This window comes from Crocuta crocuta, unplaced genomic scaffold (assembly GCF_008692635.1).
Source record: "Crocuta crocuta isolate KB4526 unplaced genomic scaffold, BGI_CrCroc_1.0 scaffold235, whole genome shotgun sequence".
Classification (NCBI taxonomy): Eukaryota; Metazoa; Chordata; class Mammalia; order Carnivora; family Hyaenidae; genus Crocuta; species Crocuta crocuta.
The window spans coordinates 10,132,527-10,151,469 of record NW_027531285.1 but is presented as its reverse complement, the minus strand read 5'-3'; the positions used below and the strand labels follow the sequence as shown (position 1 = coordinate 10,151,469).

Sequence of the window (18,943 nt, the reverse complement as noted above, 5' to 3'; positions counted from 1 at the left end):
GGTCCATGCCTTGGGATCTTGGCCTTCAATATCTTACTCAGTACAAAGGAAGCAGTAAAAATGAAGAAAACCAGTTTTTTCCCTATAGCAACCACTTAGTGGTTTTACTCGAGAATTTCATCCTTGTGGCCTTCTGGTCTTCAGGGTTTAGGTGATTTCCTGTCTAGTCTTTTTCCTTATATTAGCACATAGACTGTAACATGAATAGATCACAGATTAGATTCAACCTTGAACCAAAGACATCCATAAACAGAATATTTCCATCAGTTCATTTCTATTCTAATACTCTTTTCATTGAGAACAGCACCTCCTAGATTGGCTCGATTAAAAATTTTTTTAAAATGTTTATTTTTGAGACAGACGGTGGGAGTGGGGGAGAGGAAGAGAGGGAGACACAGAATCCAGAGCAGGCTCCAGGCTCTGAGCTGTTAGCACAGATCCCAACGCAGGGCTCGAACTCACTGTGAGATCATGACCTGAGCCAAAGTCAGAGGCTTAACCACCTGAGCCATGAAGGTGCCCATAAACATTTAAAATAACTTTTTTATTTCTGAGAGAGAGATACAGTGTGAGCAGGGGAGGGTCAGAGAGGGAGATACAGACTCTGAAACAGGCTCCAGGCTCTGAGCTAGCTGTCAGCACAGAGTCCAACCCCACGAACCGTTGAGATCATGACCTGGGACAAAGTCGGACGCTTAACCGACTGAGCCACCCAGGCACCCCACCAAATATTTTTTTAAAGTTTTTTTTTTTAGAGAGAGTGCAAGCAAATCCTTATAGCCAACTTAGGGAAAAACCTTACCACCACAGGAAAAGATGGCTTACCCACACCCTTTTTTCCATTTTAGTAATGAAAAAAGAACACACACTTTGAGATTAAACAGACATGTTTTATTATCAAATGTAACAATTCTACGAAAACTCAGTAGTATTGTAGTTAAGTATTACTTTCTATCTTTAAGGCTTTCAGAGCTTTGGGTAGACAGCATCTTAAGGCATCAAGTATAAACAACTCTTTTTCTGATCTAAGTGCCAGTTGTCACCAGTTTTCACACAAAAAGTTTTTTTTTCTTTTTTCTTTTTTTCCTATTGCAGTTAAAGGGCCATTGCTGGTCAAGTGAGGAGGGAATGTTTGGCTCTCCGTTCAAGGTGTTAATCAAAGTAATGCAAAGTAAATAAAAAAAATAGCAGCCACATAAATCTGCATGGCATTGCATCCAAGCCAAGGACAATAGGAGTAACTTAAAGACACAGGTGCACTTAATCAAATCCTGTTTTCCTCTTCAGAGTTACATGAGGCAGCAGTACTAGCTAGTGTCTAATATTGCACTTTTGTAGCATACACACGGCTAAACATGTAGTGCTAAACACTGACAGCATCAGTAACTGCTCTAACCGCTTCAGTGTTTACCTCTCAGTCCAGCATGCTGACTACAATCCTATGCTTTTAAAAGTTTTAATTATTTGACAGTTAAGGCATTCGAGAAAAAGGTTTAAGGTTATATCTTAATATATACAAGCATTCACTTCAGTTAGTATATTGCTTTCTAGAATACACTGTTCAAATATTCTCATTTTGTGTTATTTAAAAACTATGGAATTTCTCTTATTAAAGTCTAAACCATCAGCAATGGGAAGAGTACAATATAAAATAATACATACGAAGCCACAATGTTCAGTTACAGTTTAAACTAGAAATTACTAACTACACGTAGCTGCTTCATTTTTGGTTTCGCATTTTGGCCCCTAGTTTGTTATTTACAACTGATACCTGCTGAGAAAAAAGTTGCAACTTTTAAGCCTTGTATGTTTCGTGGTGGGTGTGCAGGGTCTTCTAATTTATCCCAGGGGGTTTCAAAAATCATTTTCATTGGATTTTAACTATAAGACATCATGATGGCCAAGATAGTGGGAAAATAGTAGTTTTATTTATCTTCTTATGTTTGTGACTTAAGTATTCCAGGACCTTATTCTTGAATTACTCAGTAAGAGGGCACACTTGTGCAGAAGGTAGGGAGCTGGAGACAGAAAAATGGAAAGACACAAACGAAGCTTCCACAGCAGAGTTCCTGATGGAGATGGTAGACACAAGTATTTTTTGTCCACGGCATAAAACTTAGGAAACACCTATGATGCCACGTTAGCTGGAAGTATTAGAGTCACGAGATTTCCAATTCACATTTTAGACACCTATTTGCAATCAGCAAGGAGCCAGGCATGCTGCTTGCTAGAAGGATTTGGCTTCACTGGCTCACATTTTTTACTTTACCAAAAGATAGGTCGCAGGCCCACTGTCCAATCATGTTTGCTGAAAATACTGCAGCCTGAGTGTAGACAAACTTCCCCTGCAGTTGCTAGAAGTTGTCTTATCTGACGGTTTTGGTGTCACCATACATCTTTCAAACACTGAAAAACCGTAAAAGGAAATATTACAGTCTCTAAATTTACAACTACTGGCATCTATAATAAAACAATTTTGAATTACAAAAGGTCTGAAAAACAAAAAACGCCTTAAGGGGGTCCACAGTTCTACTTTACACCTAGTTGGGATTTCTACAGCAAGTTCTCAAGGCGCAGAGCTGGCAGATGCAGTTTACGCAGTAACTGGCATTCCCACAACTCCCTCCCTTTGCATTACCAGGCGTTGGTGATGTGTATGTTTGCACCTCCATACTTCACTCAGCTCCTTTGTGGAGACACAAATGTCTGAGACACACATTTTACAGTGTCTCTACATACAGACATTCCTCAGTCTGGGTCTTTCAGTTACAACAGTGTTTTTTCTTTTTTTAATTTTCCTTTGAGAGAGCAAGCGAGCGGGCATGCATATGCAATCTGGGGAGAGGGATGGAGGAAGAGTGAGAGAAAATCTCAAGCAGACTCCATGCTCAGTGCAGAGCCTGACGTGGGCCTTGATCCCATGACCTTGGGATCACAACCTGAGCCGAAATCAAGAGCTCAACAGACTGAACCACCCTGGCACCCCGTCACAGCAATTGTTCTGATATTGAGGCTTGATACCATTATTAAAACCACTAAGACAATTTTTGAAAATTAAATTCTAGTATAAGAAATTTCAAATATGAACAAAAATATTTGAATCAATAGGAAGGCATGACATCATAGGAAACATCAACTCTACCTGTCAGTGACCAGTTGACTGACAACTTTTATGTGGATTAATTCATTCATCCGCACAGCCATCTTATACAGATTACCATGCTATCCCCATCGTACAGATGGAGAAATGGAGGCACAGAGCAATAAAAGTAGTCATCAGCAGGTCCAGAATTTGAACACAAATTGGTTCCACTATGCTATTTCACTTATACACCACACAAAACATTTATTCATTCATTCACTCATTCATTGTGTATGAGACAGAGAGAGAGAGAGAGAGAGAGAGAGAGGGAGGGAGGGAGGGAGGAAGGGAGGAAGGGAGGAAGGGAGGGAAGGAGAGGGAGAGAACCAAGCAGGCTCTGTATCATCAGCACAGAGCCTGATGCGGGGCTCGAATTCATGAACTGCAAGATCATGACCTGACCTAAAATCAAGAGTTGGGTCCCCAACTGACTGACAAGAACTTTGAAGTGAAAACTTCAGGCACCGTGCATGTGTTCCCACATCGATGACAAACTGGACTGCAGACAGAAATAAAACCAGCTCTTTGCAGTTCAGACCTGTTCATATGGCCAGTTTGAAATCATAGCCAAGGTTAGATTTGCTTTAATAATAGATTCTAAAATTGATACAGATTTAAAATCAGGTATTTATAAAACAGGTAAATATTTGTTAGAAATCATTCTTAAAATGGGGTTGACAAAGTGACAATAATTTAGTACTTAGTGTAAAACACAGTACACTGAAAGTTTCCCCTTGGATACTAGCTGCAAATAAAATCTCTATCAATGATCTACCAACACAATTGTTTAAGATCTACTGTATCCTTCTTTTGGCAACAGCACCTGAATTTTCCTTAAATAACCAACTGTCCCATGACCCAACCTTAAGCCCATAATGAGGCAACTTTATAAGTGAGCCTAACAAGTGACAGAGACGTGGCCAATCAGAGCCCCTGTGTCTTCCTGGCCATAGCGCTTTCTGAAATGGACCCAAGCAAGGCCAAACAACCTCAATTCCTGGCTTGCTTCTGGACTTAAGATGGAAGGATGTAAGCCAAGAGTTGCTGGGGGCACCTGGCAGAGAAAGTTTGGCCAAGAGCAAGCCCTTGGATCCCATCCAAGTCAGTCAACCATGGGCTTGTTACCGGAGTCGATAGATAAAAGCTTTCCCATTCCCAGCTCATATTATCATTCTAATAAGAAACCAGTGTAGATGCTTAAAATTATACTTTCATATTCTGTGAAAACACAGAAAATTCTGAAAAAAAAAGTTTAACTTCCTCAAGCCTGCATTTTTTTAAAGTTTACTTATTTATTTTGGGAGAAAAAAGCAAGAGAGAGTGTGCGTGCACATGGAAGGGGCAGAGAGAGAATGCCAACCAGGTTATGTACCCTCAGCGCGGAGCCCAATAGGGGCTTTAACTCATGAACCATGACCTGAGCTGAAGTCAGATGCTTAGTTGACTGAGTCACCCAGGCACTGGGCACCCCTGAAGCCTGCTGTTTAATCCCAGTAGCATCCGATGGAATTTTAGCGTTCAGCAACGACACTTTAGACTTCAAGCTGCTAGCAAATGACAAATCCCCGAAACCATCAGCTCCCTCTCAAAACAACAATCCCCTCCAAAACAAAGCAAACAAAAAACCTAGTTTCCTATTCTCCCTTAGCTGCAGAAAAGAGTAAAAGTAAAAAGAAACTACTATGCAAAGACAATTTTGTGAAGTTACAACTGCAAATATTCACAAATCTGTCTTTCCTTTCCAGTAAGAGCTGTGTTAAAAGAGGTTTTATTTTGCACACTGACCTTGAAAGTACCATGTTAAGAAATCATTTAAGACACCTGGATTTCACCAACTGGGGTTATGTCTTATGAAATGAAGCTAAACCCTTTAAAAAGCCTGCAAATCTGATTAGTTACGATATCTTATTTTCTTATGGTAATTTTGACATCTCTTTTCTAAATAATTTAAGTAATTTGTGTGAATGTTAGGAAAAATAAATAGTTGCTGCTTCTTTATACAAAAGATAAAATAAAACCCATAATTCAGACTCTTTAAACAAAGAAAAATGTCTTGACATCCTTTTGTCACTTAAATCAATAATCAGCATTTATTTAGCTGTTGCTGCCCACTATTATAAATACTAACTGGGGGGTGTCTGGGTGGCTCAGTCGGTTAAGCGTTCGACTTCAGCTCAGGTCATGATCTCACAGTCTGTGGGTTTGAGCCCCGCATCAGGCTCTGTGCTGACAGCTAGCTCAGAGCCTGGAGCCTGCTTCAGATTCTGTGTCTCCCTCTCTCTCTGACCCTCCCCTGCTCATGCTGTCTCTATCTCTCTCTCAAAAATAAATAAAATATTTAAAAAAAAATAAATACTAACTGGAAGAGAAAGAAAAATCTTGTCTCATTTTAAGATCTTATTTATCTGAGAGACACCTTGAATGTTTTGCCCAGAAATGAAAATATTAGTCACTATATTGGTCCAAACAAATAATTATATATTACAAAAGACAGGTCATTTTTTAAAAATTTAAATCCTAGTTAACATACAGTGTAATAATAATTTCAAGAATAAAATTTAGTGATTCATCACGTAACATATAACACCCAGTGCTCATCCCAACAAGTGTCCTCCTTAATGCCCATCATCCATTTAGCCCATCTTCCCCACGTTTGTCTCCCTGTTTTCATATTATTTTTCCTTCCCTTCCTTTATGTTCATCTGTTTTGTATCTTAAATTCTTCATGAGTGAAATCATGTCAATCTCTGACTTATTTTGCTTAGCATAATACACTCTAGTTCCATCCGCGTTGTTGCAAATGGCCAGATTTCATTCTTTTTGATCACTGAATAATATTCCAGTGTGTGTGTGTGTGCGCACGCGCACGCATGTGCATACACACACACACACACACACAACACATGTCTTCTTTATCCATTCAGCAGTCAATGGACATTTGGGCTCTTCCCAAAATATGGCTATTGTAGATAGTGCAAGACAGATCATTTCCAAACCACAAAGTAATCTAAACTATACATTTAAGAGGCCAGGTATAAAGGGCACTCTCCCAATGAAAGCTACATAGTTTTTGTTGGATTGTTGGGTCTTCTTTTGTTTTTCCATAAAACCTAGCTGTTGTGAAAATACCAGTCTTGGGGCGCCTGGGTGCCTCAGTTGGTTAAGCGTCCGACTTTGGCTCAGGTCATGATCCTGAGGGTTTGAGCCTCGCATCAGNGGAGCGTCCAAAAATACAGTATAGACAAATGTTTTCACAAAAAAAAAAGCAAAGGAAAATGTTAACACTTCAACTTGGACCTCCCAACCTCCAGAACTGTGAGAAATTAGAGGTTCGTTGTCTATAAAACACCCAGTCCATGGAACTGTGTTACAGCAGCCTGAATGGACCAAGACATTCAGCAAATGATCAAGATTACACCACCAGTAGCATCATGTGGGTATAGTATCCCAGATATCACGTGATGGGATGGGCACGTCACCTCCATGATCTTATTCTTTCCCAATACCCATTACCCTGGTATAATCACAAAAAGAGCATCTAACAAATTCAAAAGGATAAATAATAAAGGATATCCAATAAAGGATAGCCCAAAAGATACCTCAAAAGCAGAATACCTCAAAATTGAGAAAGTCATGAAAAATAAGCAAAGACTGAGAACCTAATATGGACTAGAGGACACTAAGGAGACAGGCCAACTAACTGCAATGTGGAATCCTAGATTGGATCCTGGAAATAAGAACATTAATGGAAAAATTAGTGAAATCTGAGCTATGTCTGGAGCATAGATAATTGTCATAAACATTGCTTCTGTAATATTATAATCATAGCAACAAAGCAGTTATTTGTATGCAGAACTTTATAGTTTGTACAACTTGTTTATACTCATTAATCTATCTGAATCTTACTTAGAGAAGTCAAGTCACTGGGGCGCCTGGGTGGCTTAGTCGGTTAAGCGTCCGACTTTCGCATAGGTCATGATCTCGCGGTTTGTGGGTTCGAGCCCCGCGTCCGGCTCTGTGCTGACTGCCAGCTCAGAGCCTGGAGCCTGTTTCAGAGTCTGTATCTCCCTCTCTCTGACCCTCCCCTGTTCACGCTGTCTCTCTCTATCCTAGAAATAAATAAAAATATTAAAAAAAAAAAAAAAAGAAAAGTCAAGTCACATAAGAAGTAGTAATGTTATGTGAATTTTACAGAGTAGGGAAACGTCACCTCTGAAGAACTGTCTCTCCAAAAGTAAGCCAAATATGCTGATAGCCCAGCATTTGTGGACAGATGGATGTGCCGGTCCTGTCCCCCTTTGACACTCTAACTCTAGGAGAGATACACTCGGAGCTTGTGGTGAGGGAGTTGCAGGTACAAACAAGAACTCTGGCCTTCTGAGAAGGCCTTTTTTTCGTTAAAAACATTTCTAACGTTTTATTTATTTCTGAGAGGGAGAGCGAAAGAGAGAGCGAGCACGAGCAGGGGAGGGTCAGAGAGAGAAGGAGACACAGAATCCGAAACAGGCTCCAGGCTCTGAGCTAGCCGTCAGCACAGAGCCTGACGTGGGGCTCGAACCCACGAACGTGAGATCATGACCTGAGACAAAGTCAGAAGCTGAACCAACCGAGCCACCCAGGGGCCCCTGAGGAAGCATTTTTTTTCCAGCCAACCATCAAATCTCCTTCCCAAGAGGGCATCTTCAACAGCTTATGAGTGGTCCTTGGGGGTCTTTTATGGCAACAAAAAGAGGCATACCTGTAGTGATTCTTGGGTTAGCCAACAAATATTGGCTATAGGAGAAGGGAGAATACTGTCACTTCTTTATCAGACCTTATCATGGGCTTTGACTACCTTTATCTGACTCTGTAACCAGCAATGACGACATTCTTTCAAAAAATTTTTCGAGTACTGTTACTAGTTTCCTGTAGTTGCTGTAAAAAATTACTGTAATTCGATGGCTTAAACAACAGAAACTTCTCTCCTGTATCTGGCAGCCAGAAATCAAGGTGTCAGCCAGGGTGCAGAGCCTCCAGAGGCTCTAGGGAACAATTCTTTGCTTCCTCCAACGGTTACAAGTGATCCTTGGCTCATGTCTGCCTCATTGAAATCTCTGACTCCATGGTCATACTGCCTCCCCCTCTCCCGTGTCTGTATGAGCTTCTTCCCCCACTCCCCACCCTTTTATTAAGTAGGCTCCACACCCAGTGTGGAGCTTGAACTCATGACCCTGAGATCAAGAGTCATGTGCTCCACCGACCATGCCAGCCAGGTATCCCTATTTCTGCTTTTTTATAATTGCATTAAGGGCCCACCCAGATAATCCAGGATAAACTCCACTCCAGATCCTTACTTTCTTTCTTTTTTTTTTTTTTTTTTTTTTTTTTTTTTTTTTTTTTTGCCAGATAAAGTCAGAGGTTCTGGGGATTAGGATGTGGACATGTATTTGGGGCCACCATCCAGCCCACTATAAGTACTTATTCTGCCATGCTTTTTATTCGCTCAGTAGAAAAGAGCACCAAGACTGAAACTCAAAGTGATGTATCTTTAGTCAGCATGGTCATTAACTATATGACTCAGAAACTTACCCAGCCTTACTGGGTTTCATTTCCTCATCTGTTGGGTGGAGCCATGGGTACCTACCCCGAGGCCTCACAGGGCTGGAATGGGACGTAAGTGGCATTGGAGATATAAAATCGCTTACAGAGCATAAGGCACTTGTGATGTGTAAGAGATGACCAGTGATGATAAATTTGATTACTATAGATGATGAGATAAAAAATATATAGTTATCCAAGAACATTAAAGGGAAGGTAAACAGGCTCCAAATTGCATAAGAGCATACAAAAAAGAATCTGAAAGGAAATATTCATTATAGTTATTTCTGGAGGGTGAAATTGTTAGTGACTTCTTTGTACCTGTCTGTATGTTCCAAATGCTTTACAACAAGCCCACAATACTTTTATGATCCTTATCTCCCAGGATCGCTGAGATCACTAAATAACTTAAAACTTATGCCAAGTGTTTCATCCAGTATTCCATGTACATTTTTTTAAATTCAATATAAAAGTAGATTAATCCGATTTTAGAATAAAAAATGCAAACAGCTGGATTTTATAAAGCACCTGATATTCCTATCATGACTTCAAATATATAAACCTAAGGTAAAATCAGAGCTGAGTAATGGTTATAGTCAAGTGAGGACATTTCTAATATAATAATAAAAAGCTCTGAGGTGCCTGGGTGGGTCAGTCGGTTAAGTATCTGACTCTTGATCTCAGATCAGGTCATAATCTTGCCATTGGTGAGATAGAGCCCCGTGTTGGGTTCTGCACTGACAGCTCACTATTTGGGATTCTCTCTCTTTTCCCCTCCCTCTGTTGTATGTGTGTGCATGTCCACATGCTCTCTCAAAATGAATAAAGTTTTAAAAAAGAACAAAGTTCCACTTCTAGTAATTTCTTTTTTTAAAATGTTTTAATGTTTTATTTATTTTTGAGAGAGAGAGACAGTGTGAGCAGGGGAGGGTCAGAGAGAGAGGGAGACAAAGAATCTGAAGCAGGCTCCAGGCTCTGAGCTAGCTGTCAGTACAAGGCCGACGCGGGGCTCGAGCCCATGAACCATGAGATCATGACCTGAGCCAAAGTTGGATGCTCAACCGACTGAGCCACCCAGGTGCCCCTTCTTCTTTTTCTTTTTAAAGATTTTAATGTTTGTGTATTTTTGAGAGAGCACATGCAAGCAGGGGAGGGACAGAGAGTGAGAGGGAGGGAGACTATCTGAAGCAAGCTCCCCACTGTCAGCGCAAAGCCCCACATGGAGCTTGAGCCTAGGAGCTCCAAGATCATGACCTGGGCTGAAGTCAGACGCTCAGCTGACTGAATCACCCAGCCACCCCTCTAGTCATTTCTCATTATATTCATTTTATGATATAGATAGTATACTTATCAAATTCATAAACAGGATTAAGAGACTGAACAAAGAACATTTCAAATGACAAAATACAGACCAAAAAGAGTATCAAAAGGCTAGAATAATGTGCCCTCATCACTGTGAACTAAACTAGAAAATAGCCCATACCCAGTGCAAAGTATTGGGGCACAACGCTTTTTGATATCCAAGATATCTTGAAATCTCATGGAAAATAGCAGAGAATCATCACTTCCATCCCAGAACTAGGGTTTCTACAACTTCAGAATGAGATCCTAAGACCCCAATTGCCATTTCTCAAGGACAACATTGTACTACTGGCAACCACACTTTCCAATTTAGAACCCATATGGTTAAGGCCCACAGGGTCCTCAGCCATGCAAATGGCAACAAAATTTTATTTATTAAAAAAAAAATTTTCTTCTAATGTTTTATTTATTTCTGAGAGAGAGAGACAGCGTGAACCGGGGAGGGTCAGAGAGAGAGGGAGACACAGAATCCAAAGCAGGATCCAGGCTCTGAGCTAGCTGTCAGCACAGAGCCCGTCGCAGGGCTTGAACCCACCAATTGTGAGATCATGACCTGAGCCGAAGTCAGACACTTAACCGACTGAGCCACCCAGCAACCCCAAAAATGGAAACAAAATTTTAAAGTGTCATGCCAGGAAACCAATCTCAGCAAATCTAACAATAAAAAAATGAAGGAATTAAGTCACAGCAATTCCTGACCATGTCCCCACAATGCCATCTCTAGAGCAATCTCACACAGAAAGCCAGTATCTTTTTTCTTCCTTCCAAATATGTATATATTTATTTTTTTTTAATTTATTTTTCAGAGAGAGAGAGAGAGTGAGCAAGCAAGGGGGGCGGGGCAGAACAAGAGAGGGACAGAGGATCCGAAGTGGGCTCTGTGCTGACAGCAGAGAGCTTGAATAGCACTCGAACTCATGAACTGTGAGATCTGACCTGAGCTGAAGTTAGATGCTTAACCCAGGTGCCCCCCCACCCCAAGTTTTTATTGAAATTCAAGTTAGTTAATGAAAGCCAATATCCTTTAAGAAAAGGTTATCAATTAAAAAATTATCAGGAGGGGTGCTGGGTAGCTCAGTCCGTTAAGGGTCTGACTTCTTTTTTTAATGTTTTTAATGTTTTATTTTTTTGAGAGAGAGATAGAGACAGCATGAGCAGGGGAGGGTCAGAGAAAAAGAGGGACACAGAATCTGAAGACAGGCTCCAGGCTCTGAGCTGTCAACACAGAGCCTGATGCAGGACTCGAACCCACCAACTGTGAGATCATGACCGGAGTCGAAGTTGGACACTTAACTGACTGAGAAACCCAGGCGCCCCAAAGCATCTGACTTCGACTCAGGTCATGATCTCATGGTTCATGAGTTTGAGCCCTGCGTCGGGCTCTGTGCTGACAGCTAGCTCAGAGCCTGGAGCCTGCTTTGGATTCTGTGTCTCCCTCTCTCTCGGACCCTCCACTGCTCACACTGTCTCTATCTCTCTCTCTCAAAAATAAATTTAAAAAACACTAAAAAACTTAAAAAGATTTAAAAAAATAAATAAAAAATAAAAAACTGTCAGGATTCCTTCCCTCTAGATTTAGACGATGAACCTTAAAAACATTATGTTAATGGAAATTAGCAAACCATGAAAAGATAAGTATTAGGTTATTCCATTTATGAGTTACCTAGAATAGTCAAATGTATAGAAACAGGGAGTAAAGAGGTAGTTGCCAGGGTCTGAGGGAAGAGGGAAATGGGAGTTTCAGTTTGAGATGATGAAGTGGTAAATAATAATGTGAATGTATTTAATGTCACTGATTTTGTACACTTAAAAATGGTTAATTTTATGTTATGTATACTCTACCACCATAAAAAAATAAAATGGGGAAAATGGACACTCAACTCAACGGAATTACTGTAGGATGCCGTGATTCCACTCCTAGATACATACCCAAGAGAATTAAAAAACAGGTACTCAAATATTTATACATAAATGTTAGTATCAGCACTGTTTACAATAGCAAGAAGGTAGAAACAACCCAAAGGTCTATCAGAAGAGGAATCAATAAAATGTGGTTTATCCATACAATGGAATGTTATTCAACTATGAAAAGAAATGAAGTACTGATACATGCTCCTACAAGGACGAACCTCAAAATCTGTGAAGTGAAAGAAGTCAGACACAGAAGTGTCACATATTGCAGGATTCCATTTATATAAAATATCCAGTATAGGCAAATCCACACACATAGGAATGGTCTTTCCAGGGTCTATGGGGAAGGAAAATAGGGAGATACTGCTTAATGGGCTTGGCGTTTTCTTTTGGAGTGAAGAAAGTGTTTTGGAACTAGATAGAGGTGGTGGTTGCACACATCATGAATACACTAACTGCCACTGAATTGTATACTTAAAAATGATAGATTTTAGGGGCGCCTAGGTGGCTCAGTCAGTTAGGCACCCAACTTCAGTTCAGGTCATGATCTTGTGGCTTGTGAATTCAAGCCCTGCATTGGACTCTGTGCTGACAGCTCAGAGGCTGTAGTCTGCTTCTGATTCTGTGTCTCCCTCTGTCTCTGTCTCTCCCCCACTCATGCTCTGTCTCTCTCTCTCTCAAAAATAAATGTTAAAAAATTTTTTTAAATGAAGGATTTTATGTTATGTGATTTCTACCTCAATTAAAACAACACAAAAGCATGCCCAAACTGGATTCCACATTAAATCCAGCAAATGAATTTCTAAATTGACAAGTTTTCCCTTACCCCAAAATAACATACAACTATTATCCATAAACATTGCTAAGATACTGTCTCCTTGGATGACACACTGAACTTGTCTCCCATTTCATCCAGGATTTCTGTCACTCCTCCATCATACTAAAGTAAAGGGGGAACCTCTTACCTGACTCATAAAAAACATGTTCAGGTTCTTGATCTCTATTTGTTTTGCCCTTTATGATTTAGCTTTCACATGATAATGCCTTACCTTCTTTTATGAGGATGGTCTAACTGCTGGGGCCCTTAAATACAAACCCATTCTTTGGGTAGAGTCCTGGCCTGGTCATTTGTGTGTACAAGTCCATCATCGGCTGCGTACTACAATGCAAGTTAGAACAAACAGGATCATAAGATGGACAAAGTGCCACCATGGACGATTAGCATTTCAACTGAATAGATCTACCAACAGTATTGTACAACATTTAGAATGTGCGAAACAAGCTCCAATGCTGGTAAAAGCCACATATGTAACCGCTAATTCCAAGTCACCACTTCCTACTTAATGTGTCTACATACCATAAAACTACCTTTTAGGAAGGGGGTTAGAGTGAACACAGGGATAAAGAACACCACAACAAAATAAACAGCAAACACGTCAGACCTTGCTAATGGTACAGTTTCATGATACCACAGGTGTGACTAGGTATAAAATATTTTGAGCACCAACTATTTGCCAAGTATTGTCCAATAAGCCCAGCATCTGCAAACAACTCTATGAATATTAAATATTGTATCTGTAGTATCTACCTAATTCTCCCAGGCACATAATAGTGGTGGGAGACTCAAAGATATACTGATTAAAGTATTAAAAAAAATTTTTTTAATGTTTTATTTATTTTTGAGAGACAGAGACAGTGTGAGCAGGGGAAGGCCAGAGAGAGAGAGGGAGATACAGAATCCAAAGACAGTCTCCAGGCTGAGCTAGCTTGTCAGCACAGAGCCCGATGCAGGGCTTGAACCCAGAAACCGTGAGATCATGACCTGAGCCAAAGTCGGAAACTTAACCAATTGGGCCACCCAGGCACCCCCTGATTAAAGCATTTTGAAACAAACAAAAACGAAAGCTGTTGAAAATGCAAAGCCATTAGCAGTAAAGGGTAAAGCAAAGGGCAAATCAAGTTAAAGGAATTATGTAAGGAGACCAGAGAGTGCAGAATAAGAGGCCCATCAAATAACATATAGATACAGATCTATTTTCATGACCAGAATGACATTCTCCTGATGAAATATTTTCATGGTAGTTTGTCTTCATATATTCAGTCCTCATTCTATAAATCTCATTTACCGAAATGGGCCCAACCCAGGCACTTTAACTTTACAAAATTACAGATTTTTTATAAAGTTTATTTTATTTATTTTAGTAAACCCTACACCCAATGTGGGGCTCAAACTTGGAAACCTGAGATCAAGAGTAGCATGCTCTTCTGACTGAGCCAGACAGGCACCCCTATAAAATTACAATTTTTAAAGTATATATAACAAAATTACAAATTTGATAGCAGAACTGATGTCTTGCATTTTGTTTTGGAAAACAGAATCTTTCCTTTTTGTAAATCCTTGCCTTTTCTGGCTTCATACCCCCCTACCCCCATCAAGTGTGAAGTATAGAAAAATGAAGTTGACGTAGATGGAATTTTCCTAAGGGTAGGAGAAACAGACATCCAACAATTATATTTAAATATAATGTTTATAGAAAATGACATATGCCAATATTATCTCAAGATATGATTTTAGAAGGCAGAATCAAACTATCAAGAGATTTCACTCAATCAACCAATTATTAGTATGTATTTGCTTAATTATATGAATATATTACATAACCATAAATAACCAGAAATCAAATGAAAACCTCCCAATACATCAACAATAGCAATAAATACACTGTAAATAAAGATAAACACAAAAATACTTAAGAGAACACAGTTTTGTTTTAAGTCACATTCCACTGATTTTGTCTTATGGTAAATCTATACCCAAACAATCTGGATTACTATAGCTAGTGACTATTACCAAAATAATTGAGGGCAGAAAAAAATAAGAGGACACAGACTCTTGGGGCACCCAGGTGACTCAGTCCCTTAAGCATTCTGACTCTTCATCTCAGCTCAGGTCATTAGATGAGGGTCACAAGTTCAAGTCTTATGTAGGGCTGTGCATGGACAGCACAGAGCCTGCTTAGGATTCTCTCTCTCCCTCTCAAAAATAAATAAATAAAAACTTAAAGAAAACAAAACCATTAAAAAAAAGAAAACAAAAAAAATAGGCATATACTCTCAAAGACAGAATGTATGAACCTTTATGTAAGAGTGATATAAAATTAGGATACAAAAGATTTTGGATTTTGTAACTGCCTTAAAACTCAAATTACTAAAGACACGGGAATAATTTGATATACTTAATTTGATAAGTGAGGTTTGTATGTAATTTTTTTTTTTTTTACAGTAAGATTTATGCTTAATGTGGGGCTTGAACTCATAACCCTGGGATCAAGAGTCACCTAGTCTACCGACTGAGCCGGCCAGGTGTCCTGAGTTCCTATGTAATCCTAATTGGTTGATCTAGTTCATAAACTCCAAGCACTTCAGAAATGAAGGTCAAATTCCTTGAGATCAAATAATTTCATACAATCTTCTTCCTTCTGATTACACCAGATAACTCTACTCCAATCTTCAATGGTTCCTTGAAAATACTAGAAGATAAACAGCTACAAACTGAAGTTATTTTATCTCAACTTTGAAGCATGTCAGTTTTGTAGCTATAAATCTAGAAATAACCGCTTTTACTTGTCTGGTAGAATAAATACCCACAAAAGCAAGCCATAGAACACTTCATTATAAGAGCAATTTTGCTTCATCTCACAACCAGTTTATGTCTATGACCGCTTAATTCTATTCATTGTGAAGCTAAATGTTGATTAGTCAAAACAAAATGGAAAATGAACTTGGCTGGCGCCTGGGTGGCTTAAGTGTTGACTTAAGCTCAGGTCATGGTCTCATGGTTTGTGAGTTCGAGCCCCGCATCAGGTTCTGTGCTGACAGCTCAGAGCCTGGAGCCTGCTTCAAATTCTGTGTCTCCTTCTCTCTCTGCCCTACTCCCCACTCACACTCTCTCTGTCTTTCTCAAAAATAAACAAACATTAAAAAAAAATTTAACTCAGCTGACTCTTAAAACCTGAAACTTTGCCTGTACTTTCCAGAACTGGAAAACACTGGGAGGTAACACAAACTCAGTTTATTAAGCAATCTCAATAACCTTCAGCAAAATTCTCTTCTCTTTTCAGAATCTCATGAATCTCATGTGAAGTTTAGAGAGTAACTTTGTTTCCCCCTGCAAGAGCTCCCCATAGGCAGCATAATGGTTTAGGGAAGAAGCCAAGTATGTACAATAGCCCCCCTTATCAGCAGTTTCAGTTACTCTTGACTGACCAGAAGCAAATGATCCTAACAGAATCCTAACACTACATCATGATGTGTACGTTGTTCACCTCACTTCATCTTACCGCACAGGCATTTAATCTTCTCATGTCATCACAGCAAGGGTAAATATGGTAAGATATTTTGAGAGAGAATGACCACATTTGCATCCCTTTTATTACAGATCTACTTTATTATTGTTGTTAATCTCTCAGTCCTTAAATTATAATTTATCATAGGTATGTAGGGAAAGGAAAAAATAGCATATATAGGGTTTGATACTATCTGCAATTTCAGGCATCCACTGGGGGTCTTGGAATGTTTTCTCCCGTAGATAATGAGAAAAGATCTGCTGTTCTCTGAAAAACCTCTTACTTCTGGTTTGAGTGTGTTAAGCCAGTCAGTAACAAAAAAATAACTTTTGTCTAACCTTCATTAGATATTCTTCATTTACCAGAAAATACTCTTTGAATTTTAAATGCCCATAAGCCCATTACAATAACTAGGTAGGTTAGGGGCATCTCCCCTGAGATAATTTTAGCCAAGCTCCACAATCCTCCATGATTCATGGTCGCCAAGCTTGTAAACCCATTCTAATGGTGAAACAACCTCTGCAGGTATACCCCGTACAACTCTGTACTGTAAATACTCAAGGCCTATTTTAGGATTTGACAATTATGTCTATAAATACTTCTCAACTCAAGTGAAGTTCTGCTTCAAGAAGAAAGATAATTTTTGCTATTAATGCAATAAAAGAGTTTCAAAATACTGATTTTTAAGATATCACGAGAAAGGAATTTGGATTCTAGGTAATTATGTGATTTGAGGAAGGAAAAGTCTCTGCTCAGGGGAGGCGGCAATGAGGAGATTTTGCTCTGTGTTACAGAGCTCTTACCAAGAAACACCCCATTTTGTAACCTGAGTTGGAAAACAATTGATGGACATAGGCAGTGGTAAGAGAAGGTTGGTAAGAGTGAACATCTGTTTCACAAGAATAATTGCAGATCATTTTATATAAGGCTCACCAAATATTCTATAGCTCATTTTAAGGAGTTAGCATCTAAAGATTCATTGAGTCTCCTTTGTTTTTTCCAGGATAAGTAGAGAGGCCTTGACTACTTTTTAAATACTCAAACTGCATGTCTAAGTACTTTTTTTTTTTGGTAGTCAAGAATTTGAGAAAAACTCTTTCTAGCCACTCTGATTCTAGATTAAAAGACCCACACTGCTGTGTGCCCTGAAGAGCTTTCCCAAGTTACCAAAGTAGCCCAAGTTTTAAAAAGAGCACCAACATATTATGTTGAGACAATTAGCATGGAAAAGCCCTAATCTTGTCGAAGGGGTGAGTTTGAAAATAGCACTCAAACTAGTCCCCCTGACTTTGGTTCTTTTTGCCTCTATCAGCAAATCTATTAGCATATGTACACATGAGGTTCAGAAAATCTGCTTCTTTCTTGGCTGCATTCTTTAGGCAAATCAACTTAAGTAATAAGGGCACTGTGTATTTTCTTCTTCAAGCTACTGACCTGGTAACCTTGGAAGAAGTTAAGAATTTCCTTAACTCCAGTATTGTAGGCCAGGCCCTGCATTCTGACCACCGTGCCAGGCTGTGGAGGGACACCGCTAAGATTAGCAGCTGTAGGGAAGTAGCCAAGACTATTGGGCGAACCTGGGGGGCTAAAGGGAGAGAAAGCACAGTGAACCAATAGGAATAGACAATGTCCAATATTTATTCTAAAAGCATCAGTTACTTAAGGAAACGGACTTTCTCAAGGTGATCTTTCTTAGAATTCTCAGTTATCTCTCCCAAGACAGGTAAGAACACCAGAGCTGATCTGTCCCACATTTCCACAAAAGTCCAAAGTTCAAACACAAAAGGGTTAATATAGACTTAAGTGCAAACCTTCCCCAAAGATCCAGTTCTGAGATTCTTAAAGGACAGGAAAGAGAGAATTAAGACTTAGCAGTCACTCAACCACAAAGCACCACTTCCAAACCCCAGCTCATTGATGATTAACTGGGTAGTTGCCAGGAATAGTAAGGCATGAAAAAGCATGTATTCAAAGAATAGGAACCATAGCCACAGTGACCAAAAAAAGAAAAATATCCAAAGTTATTGCTCCACAGAATAGACTGTTCTACCCATATATACAAGCAATTGTACAGCATAAACCACAAAGTACTATAGCACTCATGAATTAGTTCTTCCAACTTTGGAAAAAAAGGTAGTGAAGTGGGTAAATTGGCAGGGAGGCATAACAAATTAAATCAATCACCATTAACACAAAGGGAAAATTGATGCTTGTGTCCTCTCCGTGTTATCTGCAGCAATTACCTCCAAGAAGAACAAGCCAAGTGAATACATAATTATTCTTTATGTGGCAACTCAAGTGATTACCATATTATGAAATTAGTTTCACCGTGTCCCCCACCCAATTTGTTTTCCATCACATTGGCCAGATACCCATAATTGAAAATATATAGGGAAAAATTATAAAGACATTATTAGCTTTAGGAGCAATAAAGACCCACAGCTTTAGATTATTCAGTCTTCTAAATCTAAGTAGGTAATTATCCAGTTTCAAAGACAGTAAACACATAATGGAAGGGACTAAAAATCTTTGAGATTATTTATCCTACATAATCCTAACTGATGGTTAATAGGAATGGTGCCAGATGTGCATATAGTTACAGACT

The 18,943-nt window shown here is 39.3% G+C and overlaps 1 protein-coding gene across 5 annotated transcripts in view; it reads right to left on the bottom strand.

The window, feature by feature from the left end:
- Nucleotides 1-869: 869 nt before the first annotated feature.
- Nucleotides 870-18,943, bottom strand: part of ESRP1 (epithelial splicing regulatory protein 1) — a 69,285-nt gene continuing 51,211 nt past the window's right edge. For 2 of the 5 annotated variants that reach the window (XM_077771284.1, XM_077771285.1), the window contains exons 14-16: nt 17,773-17,923; nt 13,042-13,151; nt 870-2,406 (exon numbers count right to left, since the gene is read on the bottom strand). In XM_077771284.1, coding sequence (XP_077627410.1) covers nt 13,077-13,151; nt 17,773-17,923 — 226 coding nt within the window. In that variant the 3' untranslated portion in view covers nt 870-2,406; nt 13,042-13,076. The remainder of the gene's footprint in view (nt 2,407-13,041; nt 13,152-17,772; nt 17,924-18,943) is intronic. The other 3 variants (XM_077771286.1, XM_077771287.1, XM_077771288.1) reach the window with 3 other exon arrangements.